This window comes from Dasypus novemcinctus, chromosome 7 (genome assembly GCF_030445035.2).
Source record: "Dasypus novemcinctus isolate mDasNov1 chromosome 7, mDasNov1.1.hap2, whole genome shotgun sequence".
Lineage (NCBI taxonomy): Eukaryota > Metazoa > Chordata > Mammalia > Cingulata > Dasypodidae > Dasypus > Dasypus novemcinctus.
In genome coordinates, this window is record NC_080679.1 from 87,809,123 (window position 1) to 87,831,878 (window position 22,756).

General features: G+C 36.3%; 1 protein-coding gene across 2 annotated transcripts in view; it reads right to left on the reverse strand.

The window, feature by feature from the left end:
* Window positions 1–22,756, reverse strand: part of PSMD14 (proteasome 26S subunit, non-ATPase 14) — a 111,625-nt gene that overhangs the window by 32,796 nt on the left and 56,073 nt on the right. For both annotated transcript variants that reach the window (XM_004464412.5, XM_058300763.2), the window contains exons 6-8: window positions 22,497–22,567; window positions 21,331–21,481; window positions 2,268–2,375 (exon numbers count right to left, since the gene is read on the reverse strand). In XM_004464412.5, the coding sequence (XP_004464469.1) occupies window positions 2,268–2,375; window positions 21,331–21,481; window positions 22,497–22,567 (330 nt within the window). The remainder of the gene's footprint in view (window positions 1–2,267; window positions 2,376–21,330; window positions 21,482–22,496; window positions 22,568–22,756) is intronic.

Here is a 22,756-nt window from a genome sequence, read left to right on the forward strand (position 1 = left end):
TTTTCTAAAAGCAATATGTTTCACTATAAAAAGTTTTAAAGGACAAAGAAAAATAAGAAAAAAAAAAATTTCCCATAATCCTTCCACCCAAAGGTAAAATGAATCCTAGCATCTTGGGGTAAATGTAATTATTTAGGCACAGTTTACAAAATATATATCTGCATATAGGAGAATTTGTATATTCAATTTTATCTTTTTCCCACTTAACATATATTGAATTTTTCTCCAGATTATTAAATAACAGTTACAATGTAATCATATCTATCCCCACTACTCTATTAGTAGTTTCCAATGTTAGAAAAGCATTAGTGACCACCTAGATGTATGCTGATGGTTACTGTCAAGCTTTTATCCCTACTACCTGAAATTTGATTTAGGAGAAAGGACCTTCAACACTGGCTAACTTCTACTTCAAAATAAAAGACATGGCATTTCTCAAAGGCTTCTGGTCCCTCAGTTAGATCCTGCTAACAAATATTAAAACCCTATTATGAATATATCATTCACTTCAGGTTCTCTGGAGTTGATTTCTTTATAGCTTCCCTTAGACAAATAAGAAAGTGTTTTAAGGTGTGGCTTTGTTCTGTCATTTTTTGGCTTGATACCATTTGAGTGTTTTAGTACTGAAATTGTCTTAAAACTGTGAAGGACCCAGATAGATGTCATTCTGATGGGCACTACATAAACTGTGAAAGAAATATATATTTACAGGCTTTAATTGGAAGGCAAAACAAACTATGAAAACTACAATTAAAGGAAAAACAATGATGCTGTAGCTGTTACATACACGGGTCCTTTTAACTTAGGTTTAGATACTGCTATATGAAGTCCATCTTAAGTTTCACAGAATATAAGGTAGGACTAAAAAATACAAACTAAAGGTGTAGAAAGAAACAGATTTTAATATCAATTATATTCAACTTTTAAGGTTAAAAGCAGCATTTTTAATTTAAAAGATGAAATCTGCAACAGGTGGCTGCTGACTTGCAATTAGTAAAAACTTCTGGCAGAAATAAACCATGCAGTAATCACAATGATCTTAGATTGTGAGATGATACTTAACCTTTTGCAAAAAAATAATGAAGCAGTATGATGCTAAGGGGGTTTATAAGAAAGGTCATTATCACAAGGTAAAAAGGTCCAATAATATATTCTCTTGAAACATGCAAGCATGGGCTTGTCTGTACCCAATCAAAAACACTAGTACTTATTTCATACTCATTATACTATGCAGTTTTCTCTGACTTGTTAAAAAAAAAGTCAAAAGCAACAACCTCAATCCTTTCAAGCAAAACATTTCATTTTGATGAAGACTTAAGATGAGTTATTTGTAAAATTAAGTGTTTAAAAGTATAAAGTTATCAAGTACAACCAAGACTTGAACATGGTTAACTGTCAAAACCACAACTCCCCAAAGACAACCCTATGACAGAGCAAGGTTTCAGAATGGGAGTAGCAAATAGCTACTATAATGTCTGTCTTATGTGTTCTATTTAACCAAACATGGTATTTCTGTCTTTTTAATTAATCTTCAGAGAAGTAATTAACTATATGGACACAGGTACTGGTGCATTTAAAAACACATTTGAAATAATTTTTGCAGACAATAAAGATTTGTGTAAAAACAATGAGGCATGTGAATGATACAAAGAAAATATTAATCACTCAGGAGGATATTAAGTAACTGCAATAATCGTGTATAGCATTGCTAGAAAAAACAAGATATAGACCCTAATCAAAAGTAATGTAAAGAAAAAAACAGTAATGTACAGACTGTTTACAAGGATTTGTAAAACCAATTTTACCCCCAAAAATTAAAAGATAGAAAATTTCAAGTATTATTTAAAAATTGATTATGGACTTCTTAACTATATACATCAACTTTCCCATTATCTGCAGCTATGAGAAGTGTCTAGTAATCAATCAATAACGATAGCTAATACATTCCACCTGAAACTCTTATCTGTCCTCTTCTACAATGTTAACCACGGAAAGCCAAGATAAAAGATAAAAGCTCTACTATGCTCCCAAAAAGGGTGTCCTCAAAATACGGTAGGAAAGTTTAATTAAAGACCCCATTTAAAATTGACTCACATATGTACAAATACAACTTTGGTCACAATATTTCCATAATCCTCTCTTAAAGCACAATCAAAATTATCAGCAAGCAAATTAAAATGCTAAGAATGAGGTCTTAAAATGATTTTTATAGTAGGTTTAAAAATTGTAAAACAGAGTTTTAACATATTATCAAATGCAGGCATTACCTGGATAGATGGCTTGTTTAAGTGACCCAGATTTGAAGTTGTTTGTCTTGGTTCATGTCCTAAGACCATCATGTTAGCATTGATCAATCTGAAGGCATCAATAACAACCTGTAAAAACAAGGTGTCAGGTCAATTCTTTTTTAAAAAGCAAGTGATAATGCCAAGCAACAGTGGACAAGGCATGATCAACTTGCATCTGTTTCTGGCCCATTTCCAGAAAATCATTTAATTATAATATTAATAAAAAAGAACCTCCTGCTGACTGTGCCATCAGCACACCACCCTCTATCTTGTAATGTAAGGTGACACCAATTATTACAATTTTCATGGAGCAGTAAAGAAAAATATTTACTTTGCATCTTCATTATTGAAATGTGTCATTACTAAACTTAACCAAACCGCCTTCATTGATGTGCATGTTTGTCACCTAAATTTTACCTAATCAAAATGAATGACAAAGGAAAACTAAAACTGAAAGTGAGCACAAGCTAAGGGACCACATCTAAAACCCAGCCCTGTCACATCAATTACACTACCACAGTACTTGAAATGACAACAAAATTACAGCCAGCAAGGCACTTGCCCCACGTGTTCTCTTCTAGTCAGATACCTTTTACTTCTTGTGACTGTGAAAGACCTTATACCTTGTCTGGTGGCTTTGAATGTCCAAACCACTGTCAACCACAGGAGTCACAATATAAGAAAACTAAGGTCATCTATGCCTTAAGCCAGGAACATGGTATAGATTCTGATAAGGCCCTAGGTTCATCGTAAAGAAATAACAATAGGTATCCTCTTTCTACTAAGTATATTCAATATTTCTATACAGAAAGACTTTGAAATCTTACATGATATGGTATCATTTGTTAGCTCTTAGATATTAATAGAATTAACAAGAATCATATACTATCCTAGTACTGTCTTGCTTTTGTTCATTACTGTGGATTTGTAAGAACGCAAAGTTTTAAAAAACAGTGAAGTTTTAAAGCCTTGTAACTTTAAGACACATGCCCAAACTCAAAACATTCATCACATAGAATAATTTTAAAGCAGGGATAATATAGTATTTCTAGATTTTCCTTTAAAAAAGTGCCATACAATCAAGATTTTCCGAAGTTTTAAAAGCTGCCATCAAGTAGATTATTCTCATTTGTACAACTGATTGAGGATATTACGAGATAAAAAACGAAAATTATTTTCAAGTTAAGCCAACTGAAATCTAAACAAGTCTAAAAATTCTTTTGTGGTATTACTACATGCTGTATACTAAAGAATAAGGTTTAAAGAAAGAAAAAAGAAAAGTCATCCTTTCTAAAAGGCTGTTATAAAGGGTCAACAGTACCCAAGAATACCACCTTAGACTAAAACATCATGACAAGCAAATCAATTTGAGGCCCCTGTCTATCCTGATTGGCCAAAAATATCAACTTTGAATTTTGCTTTTATTTCTAAGTTTCAATTTCCCCACAGATTCCTCTTGCCTCAAAACAAACCACACATCTCCAGAGCATGAATAATTTAATAGTTTTTAAAAACCCTTTTTGCTTTTTATAAAATAACCCTGCTCCAGACTTAACTTTCACATTTTATTTATAAATCAATATGGTCTGTGTCAATACATCTTGCTTATAGTTTTTTTTCTAGTCATATTTTCATTTTTCAAAAAGCTACAAGCCAGAACTAATATCGCACATGCTTTAATCAGATGTTATCATAAATAATTTAAAACAATTGTTTAATAAAACAAAGAAATGATTTTCTCACATTTTCTACTAAAGAGCATGTAAAATAAGATCAAGTAAAATGTGGGTAAAGGAGAGGGAAAGTGACCATACTGACAGACAACAAATAAACAACTTGAAAACAGAATTAAGGATTGCCACCCTAACTATTAATTGTAAATATTTAAGAGCAAAGTATATTGGCCCAAATGTTTTTATAAACTTTGATTCCATTTTAAGGCTTCAATAAAAGAAATTGCAGGAAAAATACACTTCCTTAAATTGAAGAAGACTCCATTATAAATCATGACAAAATACCCATATACTTTTTTTTTTAAAGATTTATTTATTCTTATTTTTTATCCCCACCCCCACCCCCTCTGCCAGTTGTCTGCTCTGCTCTCTGTGTCCATTTGCTGTGCGCTCCTCTGTGACCGCTTCTATTCTTATCAGTGGCACCAAAAATCTGTGTTTCTTTTTGTTGCATCATCTTGTGTCAGCTCTCGCTGTTCTTGGGCACGCTGCACTTTCTTTCGCACTGGGCAGCTCTCCTTATGGGGCGCATTCCTTGCGCGTGGGGCTCTCCTACACGGGGGGCACCCCTGCGTGGCAGGGCACTCCTTGCGCTCATCAGCACTGCGCATGGGCCAGCTCCACACGGGTCAAGGAGGCCCAGGGTTTGAACTGCAGACCTCCCATGTGGTAGGTGGACGCCCTATCCATTGGGCCAAGGCCGCTTCCCCCATATACTTTATATACTGAAGGCTTTCAAACTAAAACAGCAGACAGCTATTTAAATGCAAAAATCTCTGTTAATATTTACCTGCAATATTATAAGCAGGTGTGAAACTTCATAAAAAGGAAAAATGAAAATACCAGCTAAGTAGATATCATGACCTGTTAAAAACAAACCTGAAATTAAAAATGTTTACTTCTACTAAGAAATTAAGAGAGAAAAATTCAACTAAGAGATGATGGCCTATGTAAAGTGACATGCTTACCGTAGCAATTCCTGAATAACAATGGTAGCCAATAGAAAATGAACACTTTACACCAAGATTAAAGGAATTTGCAGTCATCACTATAGCAACTGTCTAAAGGAAACTAAAATGTTCAACAACCTGCAGACCAAATTAGATTTAGTATGCAATAAAAATATAAATATGGCAATATAGCCTACATTTTAATTTCTATATAATTTTATAATTGCTTTTTGTGCTATGAGAATAAATGGGTTTCTCCTTTAGAGCAACTTATCAAAATAGACTCATTAATGTCCAGTGCACTAATGAGCAGTGGGTGAAGGAGGTGTTAATTATGCCACAGTAAGATTCAAGAAAAAGCCCCAGTGAGCACTTGGAGGTGTGTATAAGCTGAAGGCGTTTCTCCATGTTTATGTATTTACAGCATGATGCAACAGAATGATAGCAAAGTGGTCACTCCATGGTTAAGAATGGTAATTTTAGATACAAGACATTGAACAAAGAACCCCCAAGGACTAATTAAGGTATGGGAGGGCAGGAGGGAAGATTGAGATAATAATCCATTTTTTGGAGCTGTTTGAATTTTCTGAACAATTCTTGTTGCAGTAGGTATACAGTAAACCAGTTCATTTTAGTAATGTACCCAAGCACTTTGCACAAAAATTACTTCCTTAAAGTTATATCAAAACCACCAAGCTAAAGTATGAAGAATATTTTCAGGAATATGATGATAGACTTTTAAAATTCCTTTCAATGCTGAAGTCCTACACATCACATTGAATCTCTATTCAGCAGTCTGACCATTTAATTTTTTCTGGTACAAGTGCCTTGAGACTTTTCAGAGGTCACTGCAACAGTAGACAGCTTATAACAAAACCATTAGCAGTTTGGCTAGCTTAGGGAAACCTTTTACTTTCCTTTTTTGTTTATTATCACTGCATGAATCTGCAGCATATGATAGTTTATAATTTCTCAGGCTTGTTAAATTCATGTTAAAGGTCTGTTTTCTTGTTGAATAAATTTTGTTCATATAATGCTGCCTATTTCATACACTCAGTCTTTAATAGCACCTTTGGTCTATGCGCAACTCACAGATCAAAACAGAGGACTAAAATAGGGGTTGATGATGCTATTTACATGTGTGATTCCTGCTGTCTTCTTGTTAGTAGCTTTAATATAATAGAAGACCTTGTCTGTTTTGTAATTAACACATCTTTACTGGAGAGATATTTGGAAGTGATTGCTGTGAATATACTGGTTAGTAAAATAAACACAATCACACACCACTTTCTGTTATCAGACAAATTTGTGAATTGTACACATTATACTCCAGATCAACAAACTGTGATATAACAGCCAAGTAGAAGACACATATTTATATAACCCTTTATTTTTCTGAAAATATGTATTCACTCTGACCTTGCAAATATAATTAGCTTGTGGGATGTGCAGATTTCAGTACCATGGTTGCTTTACTAATTGCAACTCTTGGAAATAGATACTAAATATTTGGAAGCTGCCAATACAAAATAAAAACTGCATCTTTTTTGTACATCTGTCTTAGCTTATAAAAGCAAAATAGTTTTAAAAACAATAATTGTGTTCCATATTTATTCCAAGCACACCAAAGGTCAAGGGCCTATAATTTAATTTTAATATCAAATGTGATTTAAGATATAAAACTCTATTTTCCAATTCATTTAATCCACACTCTTTTGGCATTTTTTATGAGTATAGTACAGTTCATTCAATGTTATTTATTTTTAAATTCATGTTTTCATTACCAACTGCTAGGTCACTAGAAAACTATATTTCCAAAGCACCAATTTATAGTTTCCAATTTTTACATTCAAAAGAAAGTATTTTTATCTGAAGCTCTTAAAATTAATACAAAAATACATAAACACTTTTTGCAGTACTTACTGTAATTTAGAATATATCTCTTTTTGTTCACAGTAGCTGTCTTTGGCATTTCCGATCATATATATATATTGAAAGCAATGACTAGGGGAAGTGTTTAAGATAGACTAGGATCAGTGTTTTAAGTATTTATAATATATTCATTTTCTTGAACTTAAAAGAAAAATCTTAAGACCTCAAAATCAACGTCAAACATTAAAAAAAAAGTTAAAAGTCAGTTACCAGTTAGGTTACATATTTAAAAATATATAAACCCACTACAATATAAAGTCAACCTCTAAATGACTATAAAAATGTGAAGTGTGAAAAGAAAAGCAACACCCATATCAAATACCCTTTATCACCTAGAAATGACCTGCTATCAGCTGCTTAGGTTGTTTCTAGTGTCTTTAAAAATTAAGGGGACATGTGATCTAAGAAGTACTGCTGGGGTTTGTGACCATTTCATTACTTATGCTGCCATGCATTGTCAGTCATCTATAAGAGAAAAACATGTCTCTTGTAAGCCCAGAGCATAAAAAATTCAAAGAAATCTTACTTTTTATGCCATTTCCATTGAAAAGCACTAAGAACTAAAACTGACTCATGCCAAATGCATATCAGTGAATCGCTATGATTTCTAAGGCTCAAGTTTGCAGCATGGAAATTATTTATAAAATGTCAATTTTAGCCCTGGAAAAGAAATTCCTATGTGTATTTACATTGTCTTTCTTCATCCTTGGAGAATTACTTACTCTGTAAAACAACTTTAATATATTGGAAGAAAAGGGGACAAGGTCTAACTTTTAATACCATAATCTACTCTTTGAAAAGTGAAGACATGCATCAAAATTCAGAAAACAAAGCCATAAAGTTTTGAACATATATGCCTTAATGAAAACAAAATCAATCTTTAAAAATTCATGAAACACTGCTAAAAGAATTTGTGTCATAAAATAAAGTTTAGCAGAATTTTTCGGTGCACCCATATAGTCAGTATGGTGTAGGGATTTAAATACTTATCTGAGGCACTCTGGAGTGAGAATCGTGCCTAAGTGAGAATTCTAGGTATATCACTTGCTAACCAAGTGACCTAGGGAAAGTTATTTAACCTCCCAACGTCCCTGCTCATTAATACTTGACAGAGTTGTCAAGAAGATTAAATAAATAATACATTTGTACCTGCCACTACAGTTCTTAACAGTGGCAGGCACGGAGTCTTTAAGATCTCTGTTCAAGAGAACCTGCTGTGGAAAGCATGGTAGACTGATGGTCTGTAGCTACTATACTTCTGCATCCACTGACATTCACACCAGGTCATGCTTCCCCTGGGCTGCTCCCAGCAATGACAGAGCCAAATGAGGGTACTGGAACCTCCTGCCAGAGGAGGGATTGCTCTGAAGGCAACTTTAGCTTAGGGACTCCCCATCAGCCTACCACAAATGTTCTTAGTACTGTGATGTAATCTGTGACTCTTCTTATCCAATTCTACCTACCCTTTCAACTTCCATAATGTCAGACCTACATTGCCCCCACCTACTCCTCCTTCCTCTCTCCTTTCCTCTTCACGGACATTTCCTCCAATAATATATACCTTGCAGGTTTAATCCCACTTTGGTATCTGCTCCTCAGAGACCCAAACTGACACAGTAGACTAAGCGGGGTACCGCTATTGTAATACAGTGTTAAGGTTAGAAAAAAGTTACTCTAAAATTTAAATCAGATTATATATTTGGCATCGATAGTAACTTGGCATATGAAAGCATTAATAGGGGGAAACGGACTTTGGCCCAGTGGTTAGGGCGTCCGTCTACCATATGGGAGGTCCGCGGTTCAAACCCCGGGCCTCCTTGACCCGTGTGGAGCTGGCCCATGCACAGTGCTGATGCGCGCAAGGAGTGCCGTGCCACGCAAGGGTGTCCCCCGCGTGGGGGAGCCCCACGCGCAAGGAGTGCGCCCGTGAGGAAAGCCGCCCAGCGTGAAAAGAAAGTGCAGCCTGCCCAGGAATGGCGCCGCCCACACTTCCCGTGCCGCTGACGACAACAGAAGCGGACAAAGAAACAAGACGCAGCAAATAGACACCAAGAACAGACAACCAGGGGAGGGGGGGAAATTAAATAAATAAATAAATCTTTAAAAAAAAAAAAAAAAAAAAAGAAAGCATTAATAGGAATTCAGGGAGCGATGTTTTAGGACAAGTTTTTCCTTAAGAAAATTCCCAAAGAAAAGTGTATAGTTATATTATCACTTTTTAAAAAATGAACCATATGCTTAGAATCTTGATACTTCTACATGGTAGATATCTCTAGACTCATAAAAGACAAATAAATCAGTAAACTTAAAAACTGGACTCCTCAGCTATAAAAGACTATATGGTTTCTAGATCACTGGCCTGATACCAACACAGACTGTCAGTTCTATCTGGTGGCTATTCAGTCAGCCTAAATAAAATGAACAATTGACCTCCGATCTTTTTCTAGCAGACAAACCAAAACAACACAAATGGTACTCTTGTTGACAGTCCCAAGGAATAAAGGACCTCAGAGACTATAGGTTGGGGCTCCGCCATGTTAGCATGGCAGTGAGGCAGGTGGATAAGAGGAATAAGGAACTTCCATATATTTTTTCTGTTATCACACAATCTTCAAAGAGAAATGTAGACATATCCTTTAATAGGCAAAGTCATTTTAGTAGAAAAATATATCTAAAGGTCAGTTACTTTGCTGTGTATTGCTTTCATGTATTTTTTAAAATTAATTACTACATAGAAATTTTCTTTCCTAATCTTAGCAACAAACAAAGAGGTAGGTACTAATATTCTCAATTTATGGATGAGAAAACTGAGCCTAAGAAAGGACTTAAATTAAATGAGATGAACCAAGCAGTTAAGCAATACTATATGATTTGCCAAAGCCAATGCTTTTAATCACCAAGCTATTTGGTCTAATAGTTACCATAACATAAAAGCAAGAAAAGACTACCATTACGTTCAGTTACTCAACAGCAGACTTTGTGTCTCATTCACCATTATCCACTCCCCAGCAGAGCACCTGGCAAACACACAGTTCAGAATAAATATCAACTGAAATGAAAAACTCAATCAAGCTTTTTTTTTTACTGTTTTATATAAGGTTTTACCATACAGTTTATGTTTTCCTTTAAAAAGGCAGAAAAACATTCAGTATCTCTAAAAACTGTAATCACTAGCTTTAACAATATATATTCTTCCTATCTATCATCTATCATCTGTCTAACAACATTCGGTATCTCTAAAAACTCTAATCACTAGCTTTAACAATATGTATTCTATCTATCTATCTATCTATCTATCTATCTATCTATCTATCTATCTATCTATCTATCTATCTATCTATCTATCTCCCTCTCCTCCCCACCATTGTTTCTGCTGTGTCCATTTGCTGCATGATCTTCTGTATCTATTTCTCTTCTCATTTTTATCCTCTAGGATTCACCAGGATTTGATCCTGGGGACCTCTTATGTGGAGAGAGGTTCCCTGTCAGCTGCACCACCTCAGTTCCTGGTTTCTGCTTCACTTCACCTTGAACCTCCTCTTTACTGCATGACTCACTTGCATGGGCAGTGGCTCACTGCACAGACATTCAGCTTGCTGCACGGGCATTTGACTTGCTGTGCAGGCACTCACGCAGGCACTCAGCTCACTATGTGGGCACTTAGCTTAGCTGCGTGGGCACTGGCTCACCATGCAGGCACACTTTCTCTTCTTTTTCACCAGAAGGCCCCAGGGATCAAACCCAGGTCCTCCCATATGGTAGGCAGAAGCCCCATCACTTGAGCCACATCCACTTCCCTAACCTTCCCATTTTAAAAAAATCATTGCCCAGCTCTGAATTCATAAAACAAGTCTTCCATGGCATGCAGAACTGAAAGGCTCAAGTATCAAAGCACTGACTTCTTTTTAATTTGGAACAAAAACTGCATACAGTGAACCTATTTGGAATACTGAAAGTGGCGGAGGACATCTATTAATCAGCTTACTATTAGCTGAAGAATAACCACTAAGGAATTAAGACTCAGAAGAAAATTTATTGCCATAATCAATTCTACCCTCTTTAAGAATTACAATGATAACACACTGAACCTGCCAAAATTAAGTCTCAGGTTTGGAAAATAGCCTCACAATAAACAAGGGTAAATGTCAAATCATCTTGAATGTGAACTTTAAAAAAATTAATATATATATGTAGGCTCTGAAAAGTTCTCTTGTACCAAGTCATAGTTTCAGCTTGCTGGTACAAAACTGGCAGAATGATAAGGAGTAGGTCTTATTCTTCTCTGTTATTGGTTGTGTATGCCTAATAAAGAGTATTTGTCAATAATTGTCTCCTGAATGATTAATCAAGGATAATTAGATGATTGCGCAAAGATAAGCATTCAAGAAGCAAAGAGCCAATAAATAATATTCTAATAAATAGGACACTGACTTAAAGGTTTTCTGTATTTTTACTGAAACAGTTGGATTCAAGGTAATTTGAAGCACATTTTTTAAAAAGATTTTTTTTATTTATTTCTCCCACCCCCCCCCCCCCCGCCTTGTCTCCTCTGTGTCCATTTGTTGTGTGTTCTTTTGTGTCCACTTGCATTGTTTTCAGTGGCACAGGGAATCTGTATCTCTTTTTGTTACGTCATCTTGCTGCATCAGCTCTCCGTGTGTGTGGCACAACTTCTAGGCAAGCTGTGCTTTTATTTGTGCAGGGCGGCTCTCCTTGCAGGGTGCACTCCTTGGGTGTGGGGCTCCCCTATGCCAGGGACACCCCTGCATGGCAGGACACTCTTTGCATGCATTAGCACTGCATGTGGGCCAGCTCACCACATGGGTCAGGAGGCCCTGGGTTTGAACTCCAGACCTCCCATATGGTAGGCGGACGCTCTATCAGTTGAGCCAAATCCATGAAGCACATTTTTATCACTCAAAATGCACACAAGTACTAAAGCATAATTAGTTCAGAGATTACATTGCTAATATAGAAGCTCTAGGTTAAAATAACTAAGAACTATATAAGATTTATGCTTCTTAGACGTTTAAACATAAAATTGCTTTTACATTTCTAGCTGACAATTTTTTATTATATCGTTAAATAACGTTATAAATAATTAAGTGTGTCTATCAGAAAGAGAATAAGCATTTAGCATTTAGATATTTCCTTTAGCTATCCTCAAAACATAAAATCTGAGAGTGCTATAAAACTTCAAACTGATAATAAGAGTGACTAATAGAAAGCAAACATAAGATAACATATTAACTGATCTTGTTCTAGGGGCTGGAAGGGTATGCTCATAGAACTATATTAGGAGTAGAAATAAAATACGTGTTTTGTTTTTCTCTTTTAGTTTAGAAAAGTAGATCAAGAGGGAAGCAGTTGTGGCTCAATCAGTTGGGCTCCTGTCTACCATATCGGAGGCCCTGGGTTCACATCCCAGGGCCTCCTTGTGAAGGAAAGCTGGCCCATGCGCCGTGGAGAGCTGGCACAGCAAGATGACACAACGAAGGGAGACAAGCAGATACAGAAAAAACGTGCAGTGAATGGAACAAGCCACAAAGGGGGGGAATGAATAAATAAATAAATCTTTTTTAAAAAAGTAGATCAAGAAAGGTGTGTAGGGAAACGGACTTTGGCCCAGTGGTTAGGGCGTCCGTCTACCATATGGGAGGTCCGCGGTTCAAACCCCGGGCCTCCTTGACCCGTGTGGAGCTGGCCATGCGCAGTGCTGATGCGCGCAAGGAGTGCCGTGCCACGCAAGGGTGACCCCCGCGTAGGGGAGCCCCACGCGCAAGGAGTGCGCCAGTGAGGAAAGCCGCCCAGCGTGAAAAGAAAGAGCAGCCTGCCCAGAAATGGCGCCGCCCACACTTCCCGTGCCGCTGACGACAACAGAAGCGGACAAAGAAACAAGACGCAGCAAAAAGACACCAAGAACAGACAACCAGGGGAGGGGGGGAAATTAAATAAATAAATAAATCTTTAAAAAAAAAAAAAAAAGAAAGGTGTGTATGTACAGTTTGAGAGTGGGACTATCCAGCCCCTAGTTGCTCTTAATGGGATATTGACCGAAAGAGAATCTCATGGACTAATTAGAGAATCCTATGAACAAAAACTATTTTAAGTGTCTTTCACTAGTTTTAGAAGACAAATGATGTACTAAACTTGAACTCTACCTCTGATTATATAAGGGTCAAATTCATCAAGGTTAATGTCCATGAGCAAACTAGCTAACTGATCTTGTCAATTTCATTCTTCAGTAATTTAATAACTAACTCTATGATTGCTAATATATAAAAATTATTTACTAAACCTAACAAAAGTAACTGCAGGTGTTTTTATTTATTTTTATTGTTTTTTGACAAGCTAAAACCAGAACTGGTAATAGCCAACCACTGACACACATGCATTCCTTGACTTTATAAACATATAAAGTTCTTGCCAGACACTCTGTAAATTCCAAGGTATGAAACAGTTTCTCCCTCACAGGTCCCAATTTATTGGGGAAGAAAAACACTAACAAATAAAATACAAAATGATTTAAGACTGGCATTTATATGTTGCCGGCAAGCTCTCCAACTATTAAGTACATACATTAATTTCTTCATAGGACAGAATTTTGATAATATATTCATTTTCCCTTATATTAGCATGCCCAAGGGAAATACCTTCAAAAATAGTAGGTACTAGATAAAAATTAGCTGAATAAGAAGAGTATTCCTCCATTGTCATGGTGGGTGGAGATCCAGATAATAACTGAAAGAATATCAAAGTCCCATCCTGGGGAGCTCTGCCACATTCTCTAATGGAATAGCAAGAATCCCCTGAGTACAGGGGCAATGACTAGTGAAGAAAGATGGTCCACTAATGGGCCATTAATACTGAAGGCTGTACTTATGAACCTTTACTCTTGAAATTGAAACTTAGCTTAGTATTATAGGGTGCCTTAGAGTTACCTCCTAAGAGCCTCCTTGTCGTTCAAATGTACCTCTCTCTAAGCCAAACTAGCATATAAATGCATTACCTTCCCCCCCGCCCCCCCAGCCACCCCAGCATGGGACATGACTCCCAGGGACGAGTCTCCATGGTACGGAGAGACTACTAACAAGCACCAACTAGCAATGCAACTGGGAAAAGACCTTGACCAAAAGGGGGAAAAGGTAAAGACAAATGAGTTTATATGACTAAGAGACCTCAGAGTGAGTCAGAGGTTATACTTACGCATGTCTCAACAGGATCTCATTGACTGCCAAAGTAAATATTACCTCAAATAGCTGGGCTCAGGGAGGCTCTGGAGACATCCAGACACTGTAGCCAGGGCAGACAGCTCAGGAGCTTGATGCCTTGCCAGAGGGCTCTACTTTGGAATTTATGTTCCCCCATGTAACAGAGATAGACTCAGTTGTGGTTTCCCTAAACATGGCTCTTCTGACCCTTCTATTTGAACCTATAATTATTACTAAGGTTGATAGGTTTATGTCCAACACTTAAATTTTTGGGCTGTCCATTTCCAGCAGGGCCCTGAATCACAATGGAGTTGAAACAACTACTCTCCAGTTCACTGGACTCACCCAGCACAACTAACAAGGAGATGATGATGGACAATGACCCTATCAAGGAACTGAGAGAGTCTACAATTGCAAGCAAGAAAGTCCCATCCATCTGCCCCATGGGATCAAGGCCCCCCCCCTCAATTAGAGGTGGAGTGGGCATCACTATCCCAGAATCCTCAGGATTGGGGAATGAACAGTGGACTAAAGTAGACTTACTGGTATTCTACTATAGACTTAAAAAAAAAATTTTATTTCTCTTCCCCCACCCTGTTGTCTGCTCTGTGTCCATTCACTTCACATTCCTCTGTGTCCACTTGGATTCCCATCAGAGGCACTAGGAATCTGTGTCTCTCTTTGTTGCATCATCTTGCTGCATCAGCTTTCCGCGCATGCAGCACCTCACCTGGGCAGGCTGCACCTTCCTTGTGCAAGGCAACTCTCCTGACAGGGCGCACTCCTTCCGTGTGGGGCTCCCCTACGTGGGGGACACCCCCACATACATCAGCACTGCAAGTGGGCCAGCCCACCACATGGGCCAGGAGGTCCTGGGTCCAAACCCTGGACCTCCCATGTGGTAGGTGGACGCTCCATCCGTTGAGCCAAATCCACTTCCCTATAGACTTATTTTGATTCTAGCAATGGAAGAAATTATATCGTTGATGTGGAGGCAGTGACCACTGGAGGTTCTGAGGGCAGGGAGAGGGAAAAACAGGTATAATATGGGGGGATTTTTGGGACTTGGGAATTGTCCTGAATGACATTACAACGAAAGATACAGGCCATTACATATTTTGCCACAACCTATAAAATTGTGTGGGAGAGAGTGTAAACTGCAATGTAAACTATAATCCATGCTTAGTGGCAGTGCTCCAAAATTTTTCATCAATTGTAGTGAATGTACCACACTAATGATGTATGTTGTTAATGTGGGAAAATGTGGGAGGTGTAGGAAACGGGGCATATGGGAATCCCCTGTATTTTTTATGTGACATTTATGTAATCTAAGTATCTTAAAGAAAAAATTAGAAAAAAAAAAGAGTGTTCCTAAATTAGTCAGGATATATAAAATACAGGAGGGGAAATCTTTGTTTCCTTTGTAGTAATTACCTTCATCTTCCTAAATGCCAGCCAGATAGTCATTTATGGGCTGTTCTTAGCAAAATTTTAAAAGTCACATTCCAGTTTTTAAAAATATGCTAGTTAATCCTTATAAGTTACAATTATTTTAATATTCATAATAAAGTGCCATTTATTGTGCATCTGTATGTCACATGCACTCTCGTCACTACAAATATCACCACACTTAATATTCATAACAATGCAATGACACAAGGTATCAAAATCCCCACTTTATAGATAAGAGAACTGAAGTTCAAGATTAGGTAACTTGTTCAAGGTTATAAGTTAGAGATAAAAATGTGATTTTATTTCAGCCTTGATTTCAAAGGTTGTACTTTTCATTGTTCTAACCTCTGCCTTAAAAATATTAAAAAATAGACTAAGAACGAGGAAGGGGAGGAAGAAGATGGGATGAGGAAGATGTGAAGGGGAAGGGGAAGATGGAAGAGGTGGAGGAGAAGTAGTGAGGGGAGGAGAAGGAGTGAGGAGAGGAGAAGAAGAAAGCTTAAAACAAAACTATTATTTTGGGTAGTTTAAACTCTCCAACAATTTAAAACATTCTAATACAAAATTTCTTGGATAAGTAAATATTTACACTCCCCACCCCACCCTGAAAAAGACATAACCTTCCAGTTATCTGAAAATATAAGATAAGCTCTTACAACATTCCTTAATTTTTTTTTTTTCTATATTCATGTTTACTCTCCAGGGCCCCATCTTACTATGCTTGCTATACAGTAATACATTATTGCATACTGGCACATACAAGGTTCTGAATAAGTACTTTTTTTTTTTTTTTTAAGATTTTATTTATTTATTTATTTCTCTCCCCTCTCCCCACCTCCCCGGTTGTCTGTTCTCTGTGTCTATTTGCTGCGTCGTCGTCTTTGTTCACTTCTGTTGTTGTCAGTGGCACGGGAATCTGTGTTTCTTTTTGTTGCGTCTTCTTGTTGTGTCAGCTCTCCGTGTGTGTGGCACCATTCCTGGGCAGGCTGCACTTTCTTTTGCGCTGGGCGGCTCTCCTTATGGGGCACACTCCTTTTGCGTGGGGCTCCCCTACGCGGGGGACACCCCTGCGTGGCACGGCACTCCTTGGCGCACATCAGCAGTGCGCATGGGCCAGCTCCACACGGGTCAAGGAGGCCCAGGGTTTGAACTGCGGACCTCCCCTGTAGTAGATGGACGCCCTAACCACTGGGCCAAGTCCACCACCAGAATAAGTACTTTTTGAATTTATTTCTCTCTAGCAATCAATTTAAGACTTACAGAAACATGCATGGCTTATATAATTTGCATGACGTCAGTATGTAATGCATCATATCAGTGTATAACTGGCAAAATGTTATCTTGCTCACTATGTACACTAAATGCACAGGATTTATCTTCTCAAACAGACAGGAACCATTCTGTAATTTTTCTATCCCCAAATCATCAGCATACAGGTATGTCAGATGTGTTTAAGAAATACCTGCTGATGAGCTGATCTGCAATTACATAAACATTATATTTTTAAAAGACTACTGGGTATTTTAGGTTAGATTAAATAAATCTTTGTTAAGAAAATCCAGGAACTATGAAGATATAGTTGAACTAAATGGTCCTTAGAACTTCTCTGTGTTTTCAGAATAGAGACCAGACACAAAGACTGTCAGGAATTATTAGGTAACATCTGAACACTTTACTGGCAGGATCTGTCAGTAGAATGAGTTTTCAAAAATAAAGTAATAATACGCATAATAAACAAACTAGAATATAAAGCAGAATCTTGAAAACGATTTCACTCATTAGTTTAGAACAGAATTCAATGGTAATTTCCATGAGCTTGCTCTCCATTTAAAATATGAATGCTGTTACCATTGATTTTCACCTATATCTTTTTTTCCTTTTTAAAGGAGGTACTGGGGATCGAACTCAGGACCTTGTACATGAGTAGGCACTCAATTACTGAGCTACATCTACTCCCCAATGAGAGTTTTTTTGTTAGTCTGTTTTGATTATAGGATGTACCAGGGATCAAACCTGGGACCTTGTACATGGGAAGCAGGCACTCAACCACTTGAACTACATCTGCTCCCCATCTATATAATTTTTAAACATTTACAGTATCATATAATATACAGGGTTATATGGACTCTTCATCATATAGTATTTTATTATTTATGTTGGTTTCAATATTTGGTCCTAGGGATAGCTACAAAAGCTGGTGGGAATGAGTATTTTAATAATAACTATTAAAAATTGATACAACTGAAAAATATCAATTTATATACTATAAATAATACGGGGAACCATTGAGTATTTATAGAAAATGTGCACAGCTCCTTCCTCTGACTTATGCTAAAGGGAGCGATACCAATCCACAATAACTTAAGAACAAGTCCTGAGAAGACCTCTGGTACTCATTTTCCATTCTATAGTTACTCTGATTATACAGTTCACAATAGTCTATTATTAAAGGGCCAGTAAAGAAGTTTGAGTTCTGAAATTTATACAACTGGATTTCTATCCTTGTTCTGCTGCTTACTAATGATGTGATTTTGGGCAAGGTAATCTGTTGACGTTATTTCACCCTTTCATAGATAAAATGGAATAATAGTAGTGCCCATCTCTAGAATTACTATAAGAATAAATTAGAAGGAAGCAGCTGTGGCTCAAGCAATTGAGCTCCAGTTTACCATTTGGAGAACCCAGGTTTGATACCCAGGACCTCCTGGTAAAAAAAAGAAAAAGGGCATCTCAGACCTGGAGCACAGGCTCCAGCATGGTGAAGTGATGCACCAAAAAGATGATGACAATCAGATAGAAAATAAATAAATAAATAAATAAATAAAATAAATTAGATGAGTTGAAATGGTTAGCACAATATCTAGCACACAGTAATTATTCAATAAAGATCAGCCAAGTCATCATAAAAAGAGTATAAAACTTGTGAATAAACTGAGATTACAAAGAATTATCTAGTAACTCAAAACCAGAGATAATATTAGGATTTATAAAAATGCAAATATAAACTAAACAGGAAAGAGGTTTTTAAAAAGGTGAGTAGAGATCCAACTTAAATCATTTACATATAGACTATGATTTGAATTCTTGCTCTAATAGTTGCTTTATGAAATAGTTTGACAATTTAGATAAATCATCTGTAAGGAGTGGAGAGTCCTATGTTATTCTTCATTTTTATAAGTTTAAATTCTTAAGTTTAATGATTTAACTAGAACATTCTGACCATGGATTTAACTAGTATTTAATCTGGTTCATAGTTTTGAATGGTCTAGACACTGAAAGAACCACAAATTACAACCAAACCCACATCTTACAGTTGCAGTGTTGACCAAGCTGGATACTTACTTCAGGTGATATAATGTATGAATCTGTATGTTAGGTACAACAAATGATATGTCATCAATGATAGATATTTATACTGACTTTTTTTCCAAAATATTTTTAGGATATATTAAAACTAGATAGTGATACAAAATTTTAGATATATCCTTTCAAAAAAATAAAAATTCTACATTTTACAATATTGTCAAAGGAGTCATGTGATATAATGCATTTTAAATGAAATGTACTCATTTAATGTGGATTATGATTAATCCGAAGTGGACAATGCAAATTCCAATGTTATACAACATTTAAACTAGACTTAGAATCTAAAACTGCCATTTAAGTACTACAAACAGAATAACCAAAAATAAAAAACATATTTTTTACATTCTATTTTCAGAATGGTTTCTTTCATTATATTTAATTTTCCTTTCAAAGTGGCCACCATCACATGAATCAAAGTTATCATAAAAAATCAGTCAAACTAATATTAAAAAATAGAATTCTATTGTATTTAAAATTATGCTTCAATTGTTACTCAAAAATACTGTGATGGTGTTGGTGGTGCTTTAGAAGATAATTCCATTCCATTTCTAAAATTACTTAAGTTAGTTACTTATGATTACTAAAAGTACCTTAGAGAGAAGCGGACTTGGCCCAATGGATAGGGCATCCATCTACCACAGGGGAGGTCCGCAGTTCAAACCCTGGGCCTCTCTCACCCGTGTGGAGCTGGCCCATGCACAGGGCTGATGCACGCAAGGAATGCCGTGCCACGCAGGGGTGCCCCCCGTGTAGGGGAGCCCCACATGCAAGGAGTGCGCCTCATAAGGAGAGCCGCCCAGCGCAAAAGAAAGTGCAGCCTGCCCAGGAATGGTGCCACACACATGGAGAGCTGACACAGCAAGATGACACAACAAAAAGAGACACAGATTCCCGTGCTGCTGACAACAACAGATGTGGACAAAGAAGAATGCGCAGCAAATGGACACAGAGAACAGACAACTGGAGAAGGGGGAGGGGGGAAGGGGAGATAAATAAATAAAATAAATCTTAAAAATAAATAAAAGTACCTTAGATACTAGAGAATTAAACATTTTAAACTCTACTTTTAATTTAGAAAGTTAACAAAAGGATTTTCAACCCCTTTTATCTATATCAGTTAAATAACAAGGCACTTACTAAAAAAAGAAAGTAAATATATTGAAATAAAGGTAGACAACAAGCATCAGAAGTTATGTGTTCTGAATTGCCTAGTATGTCAGCTTCTATTATTATTGTTTTTGTGGATAGTTTTTGCCTCTGAAACTTAAATCACAACTAATAGGATCATGACTTAGAAGACCTCAATTTTTACTCAACGTAATAATCTGATGTCAGAAAGTGTTCAAGTCCAAATTCATGACAGATAAGAACTCTAAAGTAACAACCATGCTTACTTTGTTCAAGCTGGTGAACAGCTATAAATGTAATCTCCACTATCAAACTTCAGGTCTGATAGATAGCAAGCTAATATTTATTAAGTGCTCTAAAAAATTATTTGTAAAAACTGCACAAAAAGGATTGCATAAATGTATTTTGTTTTTATTTTAACAATTATTCTACACTACAATAGAAGTACATGCTCAAACAAGACACCTCAGCAGTATTTTAAAGCAGTAACCACCTAGCCAATTTCTCTATGTTCTGTAGTTTTTCTAATCCACTCTCCCTGTGGTTGAGCAAAATCGAATTGCCTCTCACATTTGCAGACAGCTCTGTGAAGGTGATAATAGAGCTGCTCCCTGCTGTCATGAGGCAGGAAATAGGAAAATGGCATATGGGGCTAGAAAGAAATAAAAGAAAAAAAAAAAAAGGAAGAACGAACGAATGGAAAAAAAAACTAAAAAAGAACAAAAGAGATTTCAACAAAGAACTACAATCCAATATGCTTTGCAAGTTAATCTCTTTTCAGACTCATTTAGCATATTTTAATCATTCATCTGCATAGTCACTCCAAAAATGTGAGTGGTTGATATCAAGTCTTTGAGGCAAGTTTTATCTAAAATATTTGGAATATATACCGTGAGAATATGTCCTATACAATGTCTGTAAAATATAAAAGAGAGTCTGAATTCAGGGCTTGAAAATAAAGCTAGAGAAATGTTTATTAAAATATTAATAAAGGGTACACTGCAGTATTTTAATATGGCTTAACTTTCCTAACTCTATGAAAAATTTAAAAGTAAAGATAAGTATTCCTGATTATAACAGTTCATTAAAATATAAATATTTAAATAATTAAATTGCTAATAATTGTTCAGAGTTCTTATTTCTTTTTTTAAGTAAACGGGAGTTTTCTGTGTAATTAAGAACACTGCATTTAAACAAAATGGAGTTTTACTTAACTTATATGTAAATCAAATGTGGTAGTGGATGCTAATAAAGATAGTTTCTACGCTACCTTTCCTTTTACACTCTGAATGGGATCCACAACCACTGCCACTGCTCTCTCCGACAAGGCTTCAAAGCTCTGCTGAGTGTTGATATCCACACCAGAAAGCCAACAGCCAAAGCCAGGGTGACTGTGATACCAACCAACAACCATCTCAGGCCTGAAACAAAGAGGGCAGTCAGATACTCAAAACAGAACAAGTAATGCATTTATGATATGAGAAGAAACAACACACTAACAGGGTATAAATTAAGAAGAGATGAAAAACACACAGGTGTGAAAAAGCACCATTAGAAACACTGAAATCATACACCATATTACCCAGCAAACATGGAAATGAGTAAGTGTGACAAAGGAGTGCTATCATTAAGAGATGCACATTAGCAGTGGTAGATAAGGCTTTCAGTTTTTCACCTTGTTACCACACTTTCTCAGAGCCAGTTTTTACCCTTTCAGCATTCAAGTAAATATCTACTCTTTAACTCCTTAGCTCTGGGCATTGGATTTTCCAGGCACAGAGTACATTTTTAACAATGGACACCAGGATCCACTGTTGTGAAAGGATTAAATATCAATTAAACCAGCAGTAGAACTAGGAACTCAGTCAAAAACCAATTTGCACTGTTCTGCTCAGCTGCTGAGACTTTTGCTAACATTAATTTTGAAGTTTTTTCCACAGTAGAAGAATTTGAGCAAGAGAATGACAACTACTGAAAAATGTATCTAGAGGGGAAAAAAACTTGAAGGTTATTTGGATTCTACTTGCCCTGTCTTTAAAATTCATATGCCTAGAGACATAACTATTATTTAGAATCTCGTTCAGTTGTTTAATACATAGAAAACACAAGCTCTTTCAATGAGAAGTGACTAGATAGTAATTTAAGCTAAAGAGAGGGAAACTACAGCCCAAGCTAATTATGCACAATCAAGAATCTTAATAAGAAGCAATTTCCTGATAAATTTGATTCTTTAGAGAAGATATATTAGATTGGTGGCATAGAGTGCTGATACAAAAGATACTTTTACATCAACCACATGACTTTTTTTTCTAGGAATTAATCTCATAAAATCCGTAATTTTGAGATACTTTCTGAAAATATTTCCCATTATTTTTTAAAATGTAATTTAATTTTTAAAGCCCATTATTTCTTTATATGATCATTTAAAATACTTGCCTTCCTGTCTGCTTCAACATATCCAACATTTTGGCTTGGAACACTGGATCAACTGCCTCCACACTGACACCCTGGTTAGAAAGAAAAATGCTTAGCTTATATATGTTTGCAGGGCGAAAAAAGGACAACTTTACATTATAATGTAAATGAACAAAAAGCTCTGAAAGTTAACTATGTATATTATTTTGGGATACTTACATCTTTTTATAGGTTTTGATACCCATATTTGATACTAAATAATGTTATGGACTGTCTCTTCC